We start from the raw sequence: 16,146 nt of genomic DNA, 5'->3' as shown, positions 1-16,146 counted from the left end.
AGAGGAAAGATGTGTCATTGAGGAGATAGCTGGGGTATTTCACTCACTGTTCCCACCCCACTTTTTCCATCACTATGCACACACAAGCATGTGTAATAAACAGGCTAATTGATAACTCCTAAGGGGTGAAATGTTACCTGTGTTATTAATAATAATTATTATTAGTTTTGAGCAATTTTGAATAAGGTCTTAGTCTAACCCAGACTGGGAATGGTAATTCAACATCTTGTCTCCTACCCTCACCTGCTCCAACTCCTACAAGCAAGGTGATGTTTAGCAATAGGCCCCTCCCACACTCCTGATGATTGGGAACAGACGTCACATGGTCACGTGATCACATGGTCAAGGTAGTGCGCTCCACAGTCAGTGTTGCAGTCACAGACAGCAGGAAGACACCATGAGGCAGCAACCTTTAAGGTAGGTAATGGTTGATTGAAGGATTTTAACAGGGTTTTATGAGTTGGATGTCGTGTAATGACAGCAGGACTAATTTACAAATGTGAAAACTGACAATTTTATGGCTAGTTGGTGACTTTAAATTGATATTTCAGCTGCAAAGCTAGCTAGCTAGCTAGTTAGGCACACTTGATGAGCAAATGAAATAAAATTGCTGGATTTATCAGATTTATGCTGAGTGATTCATCCAGTTGTATGATGCTAATGACAGCGAAATCATTGAAAAATGTGAAACCTGACAATTTTTCTGTTGAAATGGTGCAGATAAATGCTAACCCCTTAACACTCCAGCCGCTATTCTGTCTTTAAGAGGTTGTAGCAGGCCTCACTTTTGAAGCTATAGTGGAGATACTGGTATCATATGAAACTAGAAAACATAAGGAAGTCATTGGTGCCATGTCATGCTAGCTAGTCAGGAAGAACGCCAAATAACGCTATGAAGTTATGCTAAATTTTGGCGAGGAAAAACTTGTATGGCCATTTTAAAAGGGGTCTGACCTCAAGATATGTGAATGTAAATGGGTTCTATGGGTAACCACGAGTCCTCCCCTTTATAGACATGCCCACTTTATGATAATCACATGCAGTTTGGGGCAGAAACCATGCAGGTTTTTGCATGCAGTGCAAATGTATTCTATATATGGTGTATTTGAATATTTCCGCATACTGGGGTCCCTTAACAGTCTTAGAAATACATAAATTGGGTGTGACTGTAAAGTTGAAACTCTTGTGGATCCAATGAACATGAAATTCTTCTTTCAACAGATGAAATGGCTGACAAAGGAAGAATAATGGAGAGATCTGTGAGGAGTAGACGGATCCGTCCTCAAGAGGATGCCGAACAACACATTAAATTGAAACTGACAAAGCTGGTCTCACAGAGTATTTTATCAACCCGAACAAAGGTAAGTTCTTACATTTTTGTATGTTTTACATCTACACATGCAAATACTGCTTGTGTCAGTTGTACACAGCCAATTAATAACGTTGAATCACACTATGTAAATTCAAAATTCAACATTGCTTCCCATGTGTAATCTCATTTACACAAGACAACTTTGACTGACCAGTGTGGTTTGGCTATTGACATTTAAAGCTGGGTTAGAGCAATAAGCTGAGCAATTTTTTTAAAAGACATTTTGGTAATATTTGGTGAAATTCTCTTTACATTAATCTATCAAATGCTCTGAGAAAAAACTCCAGTCTCTGTGGCTGTCCCAGAAATCACAAAATCTCAGGGCGCCGAAGCCTTGACCAGTCAGGACAATCCGTAAGGAGGCATACCGCCCCTGCCAGTCAGTCACATGCACACAGACAGTCTAGTCCTGTCTGCCCTGCAAACTGCAGAGAGGAAACTAATCTACAGAAGAGATGAGGTGAAACAGCCATAATCCAAACTGAACACTGGGACTAGAATATACTTGTTGTGTAAGAAAGCCAGTTATTTTTCCCACTGTACAAACACATTCAGCTCACTCAGATGCTGTTAGGTATCTATGGAGTCAGATCAGTCTCAATATTAATGAATACACAGAAGGATTTACTAATGTATTTTGGGATGACCTCTCCACATGAATACCTTTCAATGCACACACAAATAGTTATCGTTGTGTCCATAAAGATAAGTCACTCTAAGCATAGATTTGAGGTATCATTTACTGTGATCACATAGTGTTACATCCATAGATATACATGATACACAATATTGTAAAACAACTTTTCAGCTATGAAATATTATTCCCTGTTTCTTAGTTTTGTAGTTGCATTGCCTTCGTTAGAACATCCAAAAGCAGCATGCTTGGTTGCTAGGTTGTCTATCAGCATGATATAGCTAAATTGTTACTTAACGCTAGTCTTAAATGCCCCTTCACTAGCAAGCATTCATAACTCAAACATATTTTATGATGAACGACAGGAGAATTATCACTTACCTGTGGAGAGAAGCTACCACACTCCATGTTGAGGTTGATCTAGGGGTTCATGTAACGTCATAGCTATATAATGCTACGTGATCACATTAAATAATACCCCTGAATCTCTGCCCTGAAAGTGAAAGAGCCATCTGATTGGCTACAGATAATTCCCTGTTGAAAAAGAATTGATCCATGTCAGTACAGTCTCAAAAAACCCACACACAAATGCAGTGAAGTTGACATACAACAAGCAGTTTGTAAATGCAGGTTCAACAGTTTGTAAATAAATGTAACAACATCCAAATATGTTTTTGATAAATTGCAAATACTTTGAAATACAAAGAAATATTTGTGTATGCATCAGAAATATATTTGTGAACCTTATTTTTTTATACGTGGATTATTTTTTACATTTATATACAACAATAACTATTTTTGTGTGCATTGAAAAAATATTTATTTTGAAAGAGTCACTTATATTTAAATCCCGAAATACATTTGTGAATCCTTTTGTGTGCATTCATGAATACTGAGACTGATCTGACTCCATAGGTAGTTACTGTAGCTATGGCTTTGAAACTGCGGTAGCTAATTTATTTGAGAGAAAAGATATCTTTTCACCGGAGAATGATTTGGTAACAACTAGACTGAGCTAGCAGAGCTATATTTTGTGTGAAATGTTAGGAATTTCTAAAGTTTGCTCAAGACAGCACTTTATCTCTTGTACAGAGTGAACCTAGAGGAACCTTGGTTGACTGATGTTTGTATTACACATCTGTGTGTTGTGACCGTAATGATGAATGCTGACAATACATTATTGGCTGCTGAATGATTAAGTAACAACTAGATTGTGCTGGCCACATCTGTTTGTGTAAAAGATTAGGAATTTATTAAATTTGCCCCTCTCAGATGTTACAGGGGTGGGGGGGGGTTCTTGCTCATTTCTCCAAAGTTGTCCACCCCAGCTTGAGGTTAACTCTTGAGAAGGAGACATGACTTAAACAAGCATGTTGGTGTTGGATATGGTTTCTCTATATACCGGTATTATGCTTTCATTGCAAAATAGGCTCTAATTTGAAATATGGTAGACTGCTCTAGCGGATAAAAAATAGTAATGTGTTTTTTTTTTTTTTTTTTAAGGTCGAGGTGTGCTTGCTCTGGAGGTTTTCAAACAAAGGAGATTTTGTGCTTGAATACTGTGGTAAACTTGTCAAACAGGATCGTCTTCTTCATACAAAAAACTACAACGACACAGAAGCAGTGTTCCTGTTTGATTTCAAATGGAAAGGAAAATGTTGGCTGTAAGTAATAATAAATATGTCCTTGTTTGCAGGTGTAATTATAATTCCTTAAAATTGTTTTAGGAGATGAGCTTGAAATGGCCTGTTAACTTGAAAATATCCCAAATTCTAACAAACCATGCATGTGAATCACCAGCACATCAATACTTTAACGTACCTGTATATTGCTGTAAGCTACCTAAATTGCTCCCTCGGGTGTTGGATGAAAACTTTCCCTTCTCTCTCTTCCAATCTTTCTTTTTCCAAGTTTTGCATGATTTTCTTTTAACTATATCTTGCTGTGCTTAACACTGTCTAAACAAAGTAGGCAACTTGTATTCTTAACATTGCTATTCTTTTCTTTAAGTCTTGATGCATCTGTTGAGGACAAGTCACTGGGAAGGCTTGTGAATGACGACCACAAGAAGCCTAACTGCAAGATGAAAACTATTGATGTTGGTGGGATGCCACATCTTTGCTTGTTTGCCCTAAGAGATATTGCTCCAGGTGAAGAAATAACTTACAATTACGGGGATGCAGACTGGCCTTGGCGCAAACAGGTAAACTAACTTATCATGGATAACTGAATGTAGAGCAGTGATTTCACAAATGTTCTAGTTTTCCCTTGAAATGATGTGAGTAGCAGATTAATTTGTTTAATGTTAATAACAGTTGATTTTATCTTTTTCAGCAGGTACTGAATGAATCCAAATGAGCTGTGTCAAGATTGACATATTTCTTTTATCCTGCTTTTGTGTTTCCAGCAGAAATTGGCACCTGATATCAGCAAGCAGATTGCCAAGATAGTGACGAATTTCAGGTAGGGGCCAGTATATAAAATACTACTTAAGCTCTTAGAGATTGGAAGGTATTTGTTCTCAGTGAAGTAAATAGTGGGTCTATGAGTAGGTATTGTTATCCAGTGTTTCAGTCCAAGTAGTCATGGTCTGTCAGGACTTCTCTTGTCCATATATAGTACCTCTTAGAATAGTTTGTGTATTTGGAAACAACCCCAAAAGTATTGATAGACTGACATACTGGTGACCAAAGGTTTGACATGGATGAACGTCCCCGATTAGGATTGAGTGGCATGTGTATATGTGTCAAGAAAGACCCCAAAAGTAGTGATACACTGGCGTACTGGTGACCAAAGGTTTTATGTGGATGTCCCTGGTTAGGTATGAGTAGTTGGAATTGTTCCATAAAGTGACAAGAAGGGAGCCTCCTACATCCCCACACACTGAATCGGTTCAAATTGTAGCATGTTATTGTGTCATGACATCTGAGCTGTACAGTATCATGATTGGTTTTCATTTTATCCTATTTTTGTGTTTCCAGCAGAAAATGTCACCGGATGTCAGCGAGCAGATTGCCAAAGATAGTGACGAATTTCAGGTAGGGGCCAGTATATAAAATACTACTTAAGCTCTTAGAGATTGGAAGGTATTTGTTCTCAGTGAAGTATATAGTGGGTCTATGAGTAGGTATTGTTATCCAGTGTTTCAGTCCAAGTAGTCATGGTCTGTCAGGACTTCTCTTATCCATATATAATACCTCTTAGAATAGTTTGTGTGTTTGGAACAACCCAAAAGTATTGATAGACTGACATACTGGTGACCAAAGGTTTGACATGGATGAACGTCCCCGATTAGGATTGAGTAGCGTGTGTATATGTGTCAAGAAAGACCCCAAAAGTAGTGATACACTGGCGTACTGGTGACCAAAGGTTTTATGTGGATGTCCCTAGTTATGGAATGAGTAGTTGGAATTGTTCCATAAAGTGACAAGAAGGGAGCCTCCTACATCCCCACACACTGAATCGGTTCAAATTGTAGCATCTTCTTGTGTCATGACATCTGAGCTGTACAGTATCATGATTGGTTTTCATTTTATCCTATTTTTGTGTTTCCAGCAGAAAATGTCACCGGATGTCAGCGAGCAGATTGCCAAAGATAGTGACGAATTTCAGGTAGGGGCCAGTATATAAAATACTACTTAAGCTCTTAGAGATTGGAAGGTATTTGTTCTCAGTGAAGTATATAGTGGGTCTATGAGTAGGTATTGTTATCCAGTGTTTCAGTCCAAGTAGTCATGGTCTGTCAGGACTTCTCTTTGTCCATATATAGTACCTCTTAGAATAGTTTGTGTGTTTGGAACAACCCTAAAAGTATTGATAGACTGACATACTGGTGACCAAAGGTTTGACATGGATGAACGTCCCCGATTAGGATTGAGTAGCGTGTGTATATGTGTCAAGAAAGACCCCAAAAGTAGTGATACACTGGCGTACTGGTGACCAAAGGTTTTATGTGGATGTCCCTGGTTAGGTATGAGTAGTTGGAATTGTTCCATAAAGTGACAAGAAGGGAGCCTCCTACATCCCCACACACTGAATCGGTTCAAATTGTAGCATCTTCTTGTGCCATGACATCTGAGCTGTACAGTATCATGATTGGTTTTCATTTTATCCTATTTTTGTGTTTCCAGCAGAAAATGTCACCGGATGTCAGCGAGCAGATTGCCAAAGATAGTGACGAATTTCAGGTAGGGGCCAGTATATAAAATACTACTTAAGCTCTTAGAGATTGGAAGGTATTTGTTCTCAGTGAAGTAAATAGTGGGTCTATGAGTAGGTATTGTTACCAGTGTTTCAGTCCAAGTAGTCATGGTCTGTCAGGACTTCTCTTGTCCATATATAATACCTCTTAGAATAGTTTGTGTGTTTGGAACAACCCCAAAAGTATTGATAGACTGACATACTGGTGACCAAAGGTTTGACATGGATGAACGTCCCCGATTAGGATAGAGTAGCGTGTGTATATGTGTCAAGAAAGACCCAAAAGTAGTGATACACTGGAGTACTGGTGACCAAAGGTTTTATGTGGATGTCCCTGGTTAGGTATGAGTAGTTGGAATTGTTCCATAAAGTGACAAGAAGGGAGCCTCCTACATCCCCACACACTGAATCGGTTCAAATTGTAGCATCTTCTTGTGTCATGACATCTGAGCTGTACAGTATCATGATTGGTTTTCATTTTATCCTATTTTTGTGTTTCCAGCAGAAAATGTCACCGGATGTCAGCGAGCAGATTGCCAAAGATAGTGACGAATTTCAGGTAGGGGCCAGTATATAAAATACTACTTAAGCTCTTAGAGATTGGAAGGTATTTGTTCTCAGTGAAGTAAATAGTGGGTCTATGAGTAGGTATTGTTATCCAGTGTTTCAGTCCAAGTAGTCATGGTCTGTCAGGACTTCTCTTGTCCATATATAGTACCTCTTAGAATAGTTTGTGTGTTTGGAACAATCCCAAAAGTATTGATAGACTGACATACTGGTGACCAAAGGTTTGACATGGATGAACGTCCCCGATTAGGATTGAGTAGCGTGTGTATATGTGTCAAGAAAGACCCCAAAAGTAGTGATACACTGGCGTACTGGTAATCAAAGGTTTTATGTGGATGTCCCTGGTTAGACATGAGTAGTTGGAATTGTTCCATAAAGTGACAAGAAGGGAGCCTCCTACATCCCCACACACTGAATCGGTTCAAATTGTAGCATCTTCTTGTGTCATGACATCTGAGCTGTACAGTATCATGATTGGTTTTCATTTTATCCTATTTTTGTGTTTCCAGCAGAAAATGTCACCGGATGTCAGCGAGCAGATTGCCAAAGATAGTGACGAATTTCAGGTAGGGGCCAGTATATAAAATACTACTTAAGCTCTTAGAGATTGGAAGGTATTTGTTCTCAGTGAAGTATATAGTGGGTCTATGAGTAGGTATTGTTATCCAGTGTTTCAGTCCAAGTAGTCATGGTCTGTCAGGACTTCTCTTGTCCATATATAGTACCTCTTAGAATAGTTTGTGTGTTTGGAACAACCCCAAAAGTATTGATAGACTGACATACTGGTGACCAAAGGTTTGACATGGATGAACGTCCCCGATTAGGATTGAGTAGCGTGTGTATATGTGTCAAGAAAGACCCCAAAAGTAGTGATACACTGGCGTACTGGTGACCAAAGGTTTTATGTGGATGTCCCTGGTTAGGTATGAGTAGTTGGAATTGTTTCCTAATGTGACAAGAAGGGAGCCTCCTACATCCCCACAAACTGAATCATTCAAAATTGTAGCATCTTCTTGTGCCATATATATATATATATATATATATCTTAATTTCTTCTCTTTTAGCTGTCATCTGGTCCTTTTGATGCATCTCTCATGGCTGATGATATCAATATCTACAGCAGCACTCCAGTGGCACATAATGTAATCGCTTTATTTTATATATATATATATATATATATAGTATATATAGTATATATATATATATATATACTATATATATTATGTAATTACACTATTGCTAATTTTTGGGCTGTGAAATGTTGCAATTCAAGGTTGAATTCACCAACTTTCTTTGCTTTAGTCATTACAGTCTCGCATGACCAAATTGAGACAGCACCATGAGGAATGCTTCAATCGTTACGAAATTGCAGAGGAGGAACGAAATGCTAAAGAAAGACAACACACCATGAATCTGTTAAAGCGTGCACAACTGGTTCAACAACTGGCAGAACTGGATGTGCATGTGAGTAATATATCATCTCGCAGAATTGAATTCTCACTCAATGCAATGCAGTCGAAGCATAAAGGTGTGTTCTTCAACTGGCGGCCTGTGGGCTAGATACCGCCCGCAATATTTTTTTTTTACTTGTCTTCTGATTAATTCCCATAAACTGGAGAAAACTTTTCACCCATTATATTTAATCTGTATGCACTATTGAGACGGAGAGTGCTACAATGACTGAAGGTCAATAGTGCGCAGGGTCAGAGAAAAATGTCCTGCCTGCTGTCTCCTGCTGCGCAGGGGGCTAGCTCACAATCCACAACAAAATGTTATCTTGCTAACTTAGACATTAGTAAGAGTAAGGCAATGATGAATTAATTAATGTTTTTTTCCAAATGACCATTGGTCTAACGTTGCTATAAGTTTTGTTCTTGCTCTGGAGCCAAATATCTTGTTTTCTTTCATCGACACTTTTCTTAGCTTTTGACATGCCTTTCTTTCTTTTCATCAGCTGAATTCACAATCCCCATTGGAGGCGCACTCTTGGCAGGTATGTTTACAACTTCAGACTGGGGTGAGGTTTAACACTCCATGATCATTGACACGCTCTGCGTACATCAGGCATTATAACACTGATAGGAGTGCAAGTTTTATTTATTGAAATTGAATACTGCACATAATAAGTTGGGTTTTCTTTTTAGTCACCAGTGTCATCAGATACCTCATCCCAGGATGAACCAACAATGACCAGTGACCCATTGGAAGATGGAGAGCCAGCAACAAAAACACAGGTAACACTGCAAGGCTTGCTACATTTAAACAATGGTCCATTATTTCTTTTTCAACAGTATAAGTAGATTCATTGTGGATAATATCAGTATTACCATTTGGCATCATTAATTAAACCATCATGTATCCATTCATTTTCATGATGGTCTTCAAAAATACACCCCATATATAGTTTGTTTGTTCATTTCGAGAATATTATATTATCCCTTATCATCATAATAGGGAATGGAATTTGTCAGAAATCACATCCCCAAAACATCATTATAATTTCAGATCCTTTTCAATCATACCAGTGATACTTTTTAAGCTCTATATTATCTGTATTGTTTTATATAAGGTCAAAAATGCATTGTAAATGAACATATTTTTGGCAAGTTATTTGTACTGAATGGAATGCTCCTATCTTTCCTTTTTCTTTTTTCAATTTTTAGACAAGAGCTCCTCTTACATGTGCTACAACATCATCAGCTTGTCAAAGGTCTGGGAATCGTTCAGTGGATGACTTAAAAAGGGCGTCGTCAAGACAAAGACAGGTATCTTCCTGCAGTCTAATAACGGTAAGACATTCACATTTCAGTAGTCATCAACTACTCCCAAAATGTGGTTGAGTAGACAATTAATTTGGAGATATATCACATTTTTTTCACCCAATAACAATGCTCAATTCTCGTCATAAAGGTCTCAAATGCAATAAGTAATGGGTTAGGTTAGGTGGTACCAACCTTGGGGTGGATGAAATAGCAGAGTCCTGGTTTGGCTCTGAGAGGCTATTTACAAATGAGCTGTGATCTGATTGGACTAAATCCCCAGTAGGATATTTTGAGCTGGAAATACTGTTTGACTGCAGTGACAACGTGTGTGCTTTATTGCAGGGATAGGTTAGTGGGAGCCTGTTCTTCTCTAAATTCCTTTAAATTCTGTTTATTTAATGTTTCTAAATACGAGATTCAGCATCTCAGACCAAAACAAATGTGCGCCACCACCACCATGGCTCAGCGGCAGCAGTCTCTTGTTCATCCTGTACACAACATAGTACACAGTGCACCACTGGGCTGATGAACGAGTGAGAGCTACAGTTCAGCTACAGACTCTCGTTCAGTAAAACAGTAGCACAGTACAGCTAAGAGAGGTTGTCAGTCAGTGGTTGTGTACCATAGACCATAGACTATTAACATACATTTTACATTTTAGAGACTTGTCAACAACTACCCACAACACCCCCAGCTGCATACAGTATCTGCTGTAGATGCATCGCCATTGCTTTATTACTGCACTGTGCTAAAACCATAGATAAACGAGTAGTCTACAATGATAGACAGTGTCAACTTGTGGTTTTTATAGTAAACATTTCTGTGAAATCCCTAAATGACAGTAGTGTACATTTGATGTATATGTGAAGTTCTTAATTGTGTGGCTTTTCATTAAATAAACTTGGATAAATTGAACCTTATACACCATATCCCTCAGCTAACAGATAATGTTCTTATAATAAAAGTTCAATGCATCAACACAGTGCATTGTACTAAGTTAAGTAAATGATGACCTAGGTTACTAAACAGAATCTCTGACTTTTTTTCTTTTTCTTTTTTTTCAAGCCTACTTCATATAAGGAAACATCCCCTGATGAGTCCGATTACACTGACTATAGTGATCCTGACTTTGCCCCGGACTCTGAAACAGGAAGTTCCTCTGAAACAGGAAGTTCCTCTGAGCCTAATGAAGACACACCACTGTATCCAGTTGCAAAAAAGCCCCTGCCCTCTCTGCGATATCCCCTTTTATCTCTAGAAAAACAAGATATTGAAGCAGAAAGCCCAGTAAAAAGAAATACAGCAGTCAGCCCTAAGAACACAAACTTGGACACTCCAAGGAAGAAAAAGATCTCATCCCCCAGTCCACTAAAGAAGAACTCAAACACTCCAAAGAAAAGCAGAATCGAACAAGTTTCTAACTCAATCCAAGTATTGCCTCACTCAAATTCTGAAACTCGTCGAGTATATAACAAGAAGAACTACTGTCTCTATTGCCTCCAGCCCAGATCAAAAATTGCACGACACCTGGAAGGTGTACATGGGAATGTACCAGATGTTGCCATAGCATTTCAATATCCAAAGAATTCAAAAGAGAGACGCAAAAGGTTAAACCTTCTCAGACGCCGTGGAAACTTTGCCCACAATGCCAAAGTTGTGAGGGAGGGAGCTGGAGAGCTGCAGGCCTGCTGCAGACCACACAAGCTTAGACGTGCCATTGATTTTATTCATTGCTTTCATTGTCAAGGACTCTATGCCAAAAAGACATTGTGGAGGCACATGAAAATCTGCCCAGCGAAGACAGAAAACTGGTGATGAATCCAGCTCGGCGAGGACGCGAGTTCGATCCAAATGTGCCCTTAAAACTGCCATTGTGCGTGATGTTGGCGAGGGCTTGAAGAGTGTGATTTCCTGCATGAACTTTGATGAGGTCACTCAGATTATCCAGAATGACCAACTTCTCTTGCAGTTTGGACAACACCTGTTTGATCTAAACGGGTCAAGAAAGAACAGACATGACTACATAAGGCAAAGACTTCGAGAACTTGGGCGACTACTTCTAGTGGCTCAGAAGAATACTCCTATCCGGAAGGCAGAGGAACTCATCAATCCTGCAAATTGCAATCATGTGATATCTGCAGTGAGAGAGTTGGCTGGGTACAACCCAGAGAACAACACATTCCGCGCACCTTCCTTAAGCCTAAAAATTGGCAACAGTCTGGGTATAATCTCTGAGCTTATAGAAAGTGATAACTTGTCCACAGTCAACAGAGACTGGAGCCTTGTGCAATTTGCTCAAGAATTCAAAACCATTACAAAATTCAGATGGAAGGGATTAATTACAGGAGGCGCAACAACTACTCTGAGAGAGTCAAAGTGGAATGCACCACAGATTCTACCTTTCACTGAAGACGTCAAACGTTTGGACTCTCACATGGAAAATGTTAAACTCATTGCTGATAGAATGCTGAGACTGTGTCCCTCTGCAAACAACTATGCAGCACTTGCCAAAGTGACACTTGCTCAGCTAATCATTTTCAACAGAAGAAGAGAAGGAGAGGTGTCAAGAATGGAGTTGGCCACTTTTGAAGCAAGGAAAAAGTCCGAACTCAATGAGGACATGGCCGTATGTCTTACCCCACTTGAGAACAAGATGTGTGATTTCTTCACCAGAGTAGAAATCAGGGGAAAACGAGGAAGAGGAGTCCCTGTGCTCCTAAAACCATCAATGGTCTCAGCTATGGAGCTCCTAGCTGGCACTCGTGAGGTGTGCGGAGTCTCCAAAGAGAACATCTACATGTTCGGTAGACCAGGAGCATTATCAGCTTACAAAGGAGGAGAATGCATCAAAAAGTTTGCAAGGGAGAGTGGTGCCAAACATCCCGAGGTCTTAACCTCAACAAGGCTCCGAAAGCACATAGCAACAATGTCTCAGGTACTTAATCTTCAAGAAAATGAAGCAGACCAATTTGCAGACTTTCTGGGTCATGACATTCGCGTACACAGACAGTACTACCGCCTGCCCCAGGGAACCCTTCAGCTCGCCAAAATGAGCAAAGTGCTTTTGGCAGTGGAGAAGGGGACTCTCTCACAGTATAAAGGTCAAACCCTTGATGACATCGAGATTGACCCTGAAGGTATGGATATACTGTATGAGTGTATATTGGTATATTATAGTTCAGATGCTGGGGCAACCCATGGTTATTGTCTCATGAGAAATGCATCATCAGTACTTGTTATAGCAGTACGGTACCCTTTATGCTGTGTTTGGTAATTTAAGTCTAGACATAAAGAACCATATCAACCTAACAAACTGTACATTTGCATTTCTCCAAATTGAAACAGATTAAGTATTGTTCCCATTTTTTTCCCCATAGAAGATGTTGTGTATGTTCATGTTATGTATAACATTTATATACCAAATTATTTTGATTATTGTGCAACTGCAATAATGTGGGCAATCCATTCAGAATAGACATGTTGGATTTCTACAATTGCTGGGGCTGTACCTTTTTTTCTCTTCTCATATTTTCTCTTCAGAAAAAGTTGATTCCTCACAAGATCAGGATGTGTCAAGTGATGAGGATGAGCCGGATGAGTCGTCCACTGAGGCAACAAGTGAAGACGACCATGAGGCAACAGGTGAAGATGACCATGAGGAAACAGGCGAAGACGACCATGAGGCAACAGGCGAAGACGACCATGAGGCAACAGGCGAAGATGACCATGAGGCAAAAGGCGAAGGCAGCCATGAGGCACCAGAGACTACATCTCGTCTTCCGACCACTTCTTCCAGAGCTCCTCTCAATAAAGGTAGGAAAATATTGTTTTGGCTTGGGTTAGGTCTTCTTTAACGGGAGAAAGTTGGTATCTGCGACTAGTTGCTCCCTGGTTCCTCCTGCTTGATCAACCTTTTTTTTGGGAGATACATCATTTACAGACGGTAAATATACACCTGGTCCTACACCGGAATAATACCTAGCCCTTACAGAGGCTACTAAATGATAAATGGGCATACTAAAAACATACTGATCACTAATATCTGATCACTGATATGACAGATTAGGATGAATAGGATTAATAATGTATCCTTACCTAGTGACAGTAATGTGTTCAGTACAATCCAGTTTTAGCCTAAAGAAGGGCATTATGCCAGATTCTGCACCGCAGTCATATGGATGACCTTGGTGACGTCCTTGCACTTTGAACAGTAGTGCTAAAAGGTGGTCGAGGCAGATGGCCGCCCACCCTGGTTCTGCCCAAGATTTCTACCCGTTTTTTCTTGCAACTGTTGCACCAGTGCATGCTCATGGGGGATCTGTTGTTGGGTCTCTGTAAATAATACGTATAAGTAAGTTCTAGAGCTGCTCTATATGAAAAAGGTCTTGAGACAACTTCTGTTATGATTTGACACTATATAAAAGTGAATTGAACTGAAAAAGAAAGCAGAGGTTGTGAACTTTGTTTTGGGTAGATTACAAAAAATGCTTTGAGTAATGCGATATTGACACCCCCTCTCTCTTTTCTTCACAGACAACCGAGGTAACTCCAGACGTAAGTGGGAAGACAATGAGGTACGTGCAGTTGAAAGACACATGATGCGCTTCATCCACAAATGCAAGCTACCTCAAAAGAATGACTGCATACAGTGTATCAACGCGGAACCTTATGCGCTGAAAGACAGAAACTGGACTGGAGTGAAAAATTATGTCAGAAATCGAATCACTGCCTTAAAGAGAAAGGCTTGTGCTCAGGAATAGCTATTGATGCTTTTCAATTCAATGTCAATTTATGCATTTTGCTCATTGCTCTTGTTTAGGGTCTCCTGTTATATTGATGTTTTTCTTCTCTCCTTCAATAATGCCTATTTTAACATACTGTAGATTAAAGGGACTGTTTGTAACTTTTTAAGCATATAAATGAACAGGGTCGGGACACATGCGCGCTCGCACATGCACGCTCGCACATGCACGCTCACGTGTGGCCAGAGCCTCGTCTCCTCTGCTTGCCTTCACTCAGACACACCGCGCGCGTCCTCGTTGTCTCGCTCCATCTCTAGACGTGAATGCGCGCTCACTCCACACTGCAGAAGAGTTAGTTTAGCTCTGAGAATATCTAGTGAATGTCCAATGGACGTTTGTGCTGAAATAACTGCTGCAGCTCCTCCAGACCAACAGAGATTTCCCGTGCCTTGTGAAGTGACGGAGTTCCGCAGATAGACATGTTATCGCCTCCGACCGGGTGCCGGTGTCTCCCTGCAGGTACAGTCGGGAGACACCGGCACCCGGTCAGGGAGGCGATAACATGTCTATCTGCGGAGCTCCGTCACCGACACGCTTTTCCTGCTCAGTCTCCGGTGTCTCCCTCTGTAGAGGGAGACACCGGGGGCTGAGGCAGGAAAAGCCAACATTAGGATCAGCATTGATTCATGGAGAGACCTTCGTCTGGTCAGCTAACATTACTGCCAAGCAGCTGAAATATAGAGTGATATTGTGCTTTTAGCTGACGTGTGTCGCCTCACTGTTTTGAGCGATGCTCGTTCATGTCTATTTAGAGCGAGCAAGCGCGAGCAACAGGACGCTGACTTTAGTTGACTTAACGGACACAGGTGTCGCTGTTAACAAGCATTTATGAAAGTTACAAATAGTCCCTTTAACGGTGCAATTGGGTTCTAAATATTTTGGAATCACGTTTTCTTTGGGCGCTCTGCAGAAATGTAAGTCTGGTTGAACCATTGTTTTATCAAATCATTGTTTTGTCCGCCAGGTACTAAACAGTATATTTTTTTTCAATTTTAATTTTTGTAAAGAGGACTTACATGATGTTCATGTATTTGAGCTTTGGGTTGTTTGTACACGATGTTCATGTATTTGAGCTGTGGCATGTTTGTACATGATGTTCATGTATTGTGTTACTAAAACACAAGTTAACAGCAAACAGAAGTCTTGTTTATTTACATGCAGATTTTCATTGTGGTGCTACTATGACTGACATATTCAGTTTGCCTCTTAATCAGCTTTAATACCCAGCGTTTACTGTAGAAATTTGTTGAAACAACTGTTGTGGTTGGGCACACCTGGGTTGGCGTAACTACATAAGACATGTAGGTATGGGAAGGATTGGCCAGTACTTTAGCCATCATCCTTCTCTTTGCCAGCCGTCTTAATCAGTTTTGCAGGGATGCACTGATACCCGTAGTGTGATTGTTATTCATGATATCTGATATCAATATTATTTACAGTTGGGTTCAGAGACAATATCAGCAGGTTGCATCTGAAAGACTGAATTCCGAGCTTGCAAGAATTTAAACCCAAAATGAGAACACTGACTTGATGCTAAGTTATACATGTATTATTACAGTAAAAGCTGAGGCCTTTGGGAATTGTCTGTGGTGCCGGGAGAGGGTGTCGGCCAGGTCTGTAGCGGGAGGCGGCGGGGATACGTCCAGTCCATTTGTGTTTTAGTCAAGCCAGAGGAGGGTGTTGGACAAGTCCGTAGCATGGGTTGCAGTCTCCAAATCTGCAATTTTGACTGGTGTTTCTGATTCTGATGTCTTGACAGTAGAATCTGGATTGATGATTCAGTGTGTCAACAAGCTGTTCATCTTGGTT

At 40.1% G+C, this 16,146-nt stretch overlaps 1 protein-coding gene across 1 annotated transcript; it reads left to right on the top strand.

The window, feature by feature from the left end:
* Nucleotides 1-12,165: 12,165 nt before the first annotated feature.
* LOC119484441 lies at nucleotides 12,166-14,422 on the top strand. Its single transcript, XM_037763249.1, has 3 exons — nucleotides 12,166-12,672; nucleotides 13,076-13,348; nucleotides 14,069-14,422. Exons 1-3 carry the CDS (start codon nucleotides 12,189-12,191, stop codon nucleotides 14,293-14,295), a joined length of 984 nt encoding a protein of 327 aa, XP_037619177.1. The 5' UTR covers nucleotides 12,166-12,188; the 3' UTR covers nucleotides 14,296-14,422.
* The last annotated feature ends 1,724 nt before the right edge of the window (nucleotides 14,423-16,146 follow it).

Source organism: Sebastes umbrosus, unplaced genomic scaffold (assembly GCF_015220745.1).
Source record: "Sebastes umbrosus isolate fSebUmb1 unplaced genomic scaffold, fSebUmb1.pri scaffold_227_arrow_ctg1, whole genome shotgun sequence".
NCBI lineage: Eukaryota > Metazoa > Chordata > Actinopteri > Perciformes > Sebastidae > Sebastes > Sebastes umbrosus.
Note: the sequence above shows the minus strand (reverse complement) of the source record. Positions and strands in the feature narration are given on the sequence as shown.

Bases quoted from the DNA above. Each gene is read 5' to 3' on its own strand.
- LOC119484441 (XM_037763249.1), top strand. From the start codon at position 12,189: ATGTGTGATTTCTTCACCAGAGTAGAAATCAGGGGAAAACGAGGAAGA. The intron at 12,673-13,075 runs GTATGGATATAC...TTTTCTCTTCAG, and splicing joins CATCGAGATTGACCCTGAAG to AAAAAGTTGATTCCTCACAA. The intron at 13,349-14,068 runs GTAGGAAAATAT...TTTTCTTCACAG, and splicing joins CAGAGCTCCTCTCAATAAAG to ACAACCGAGGTAACTCCAGA.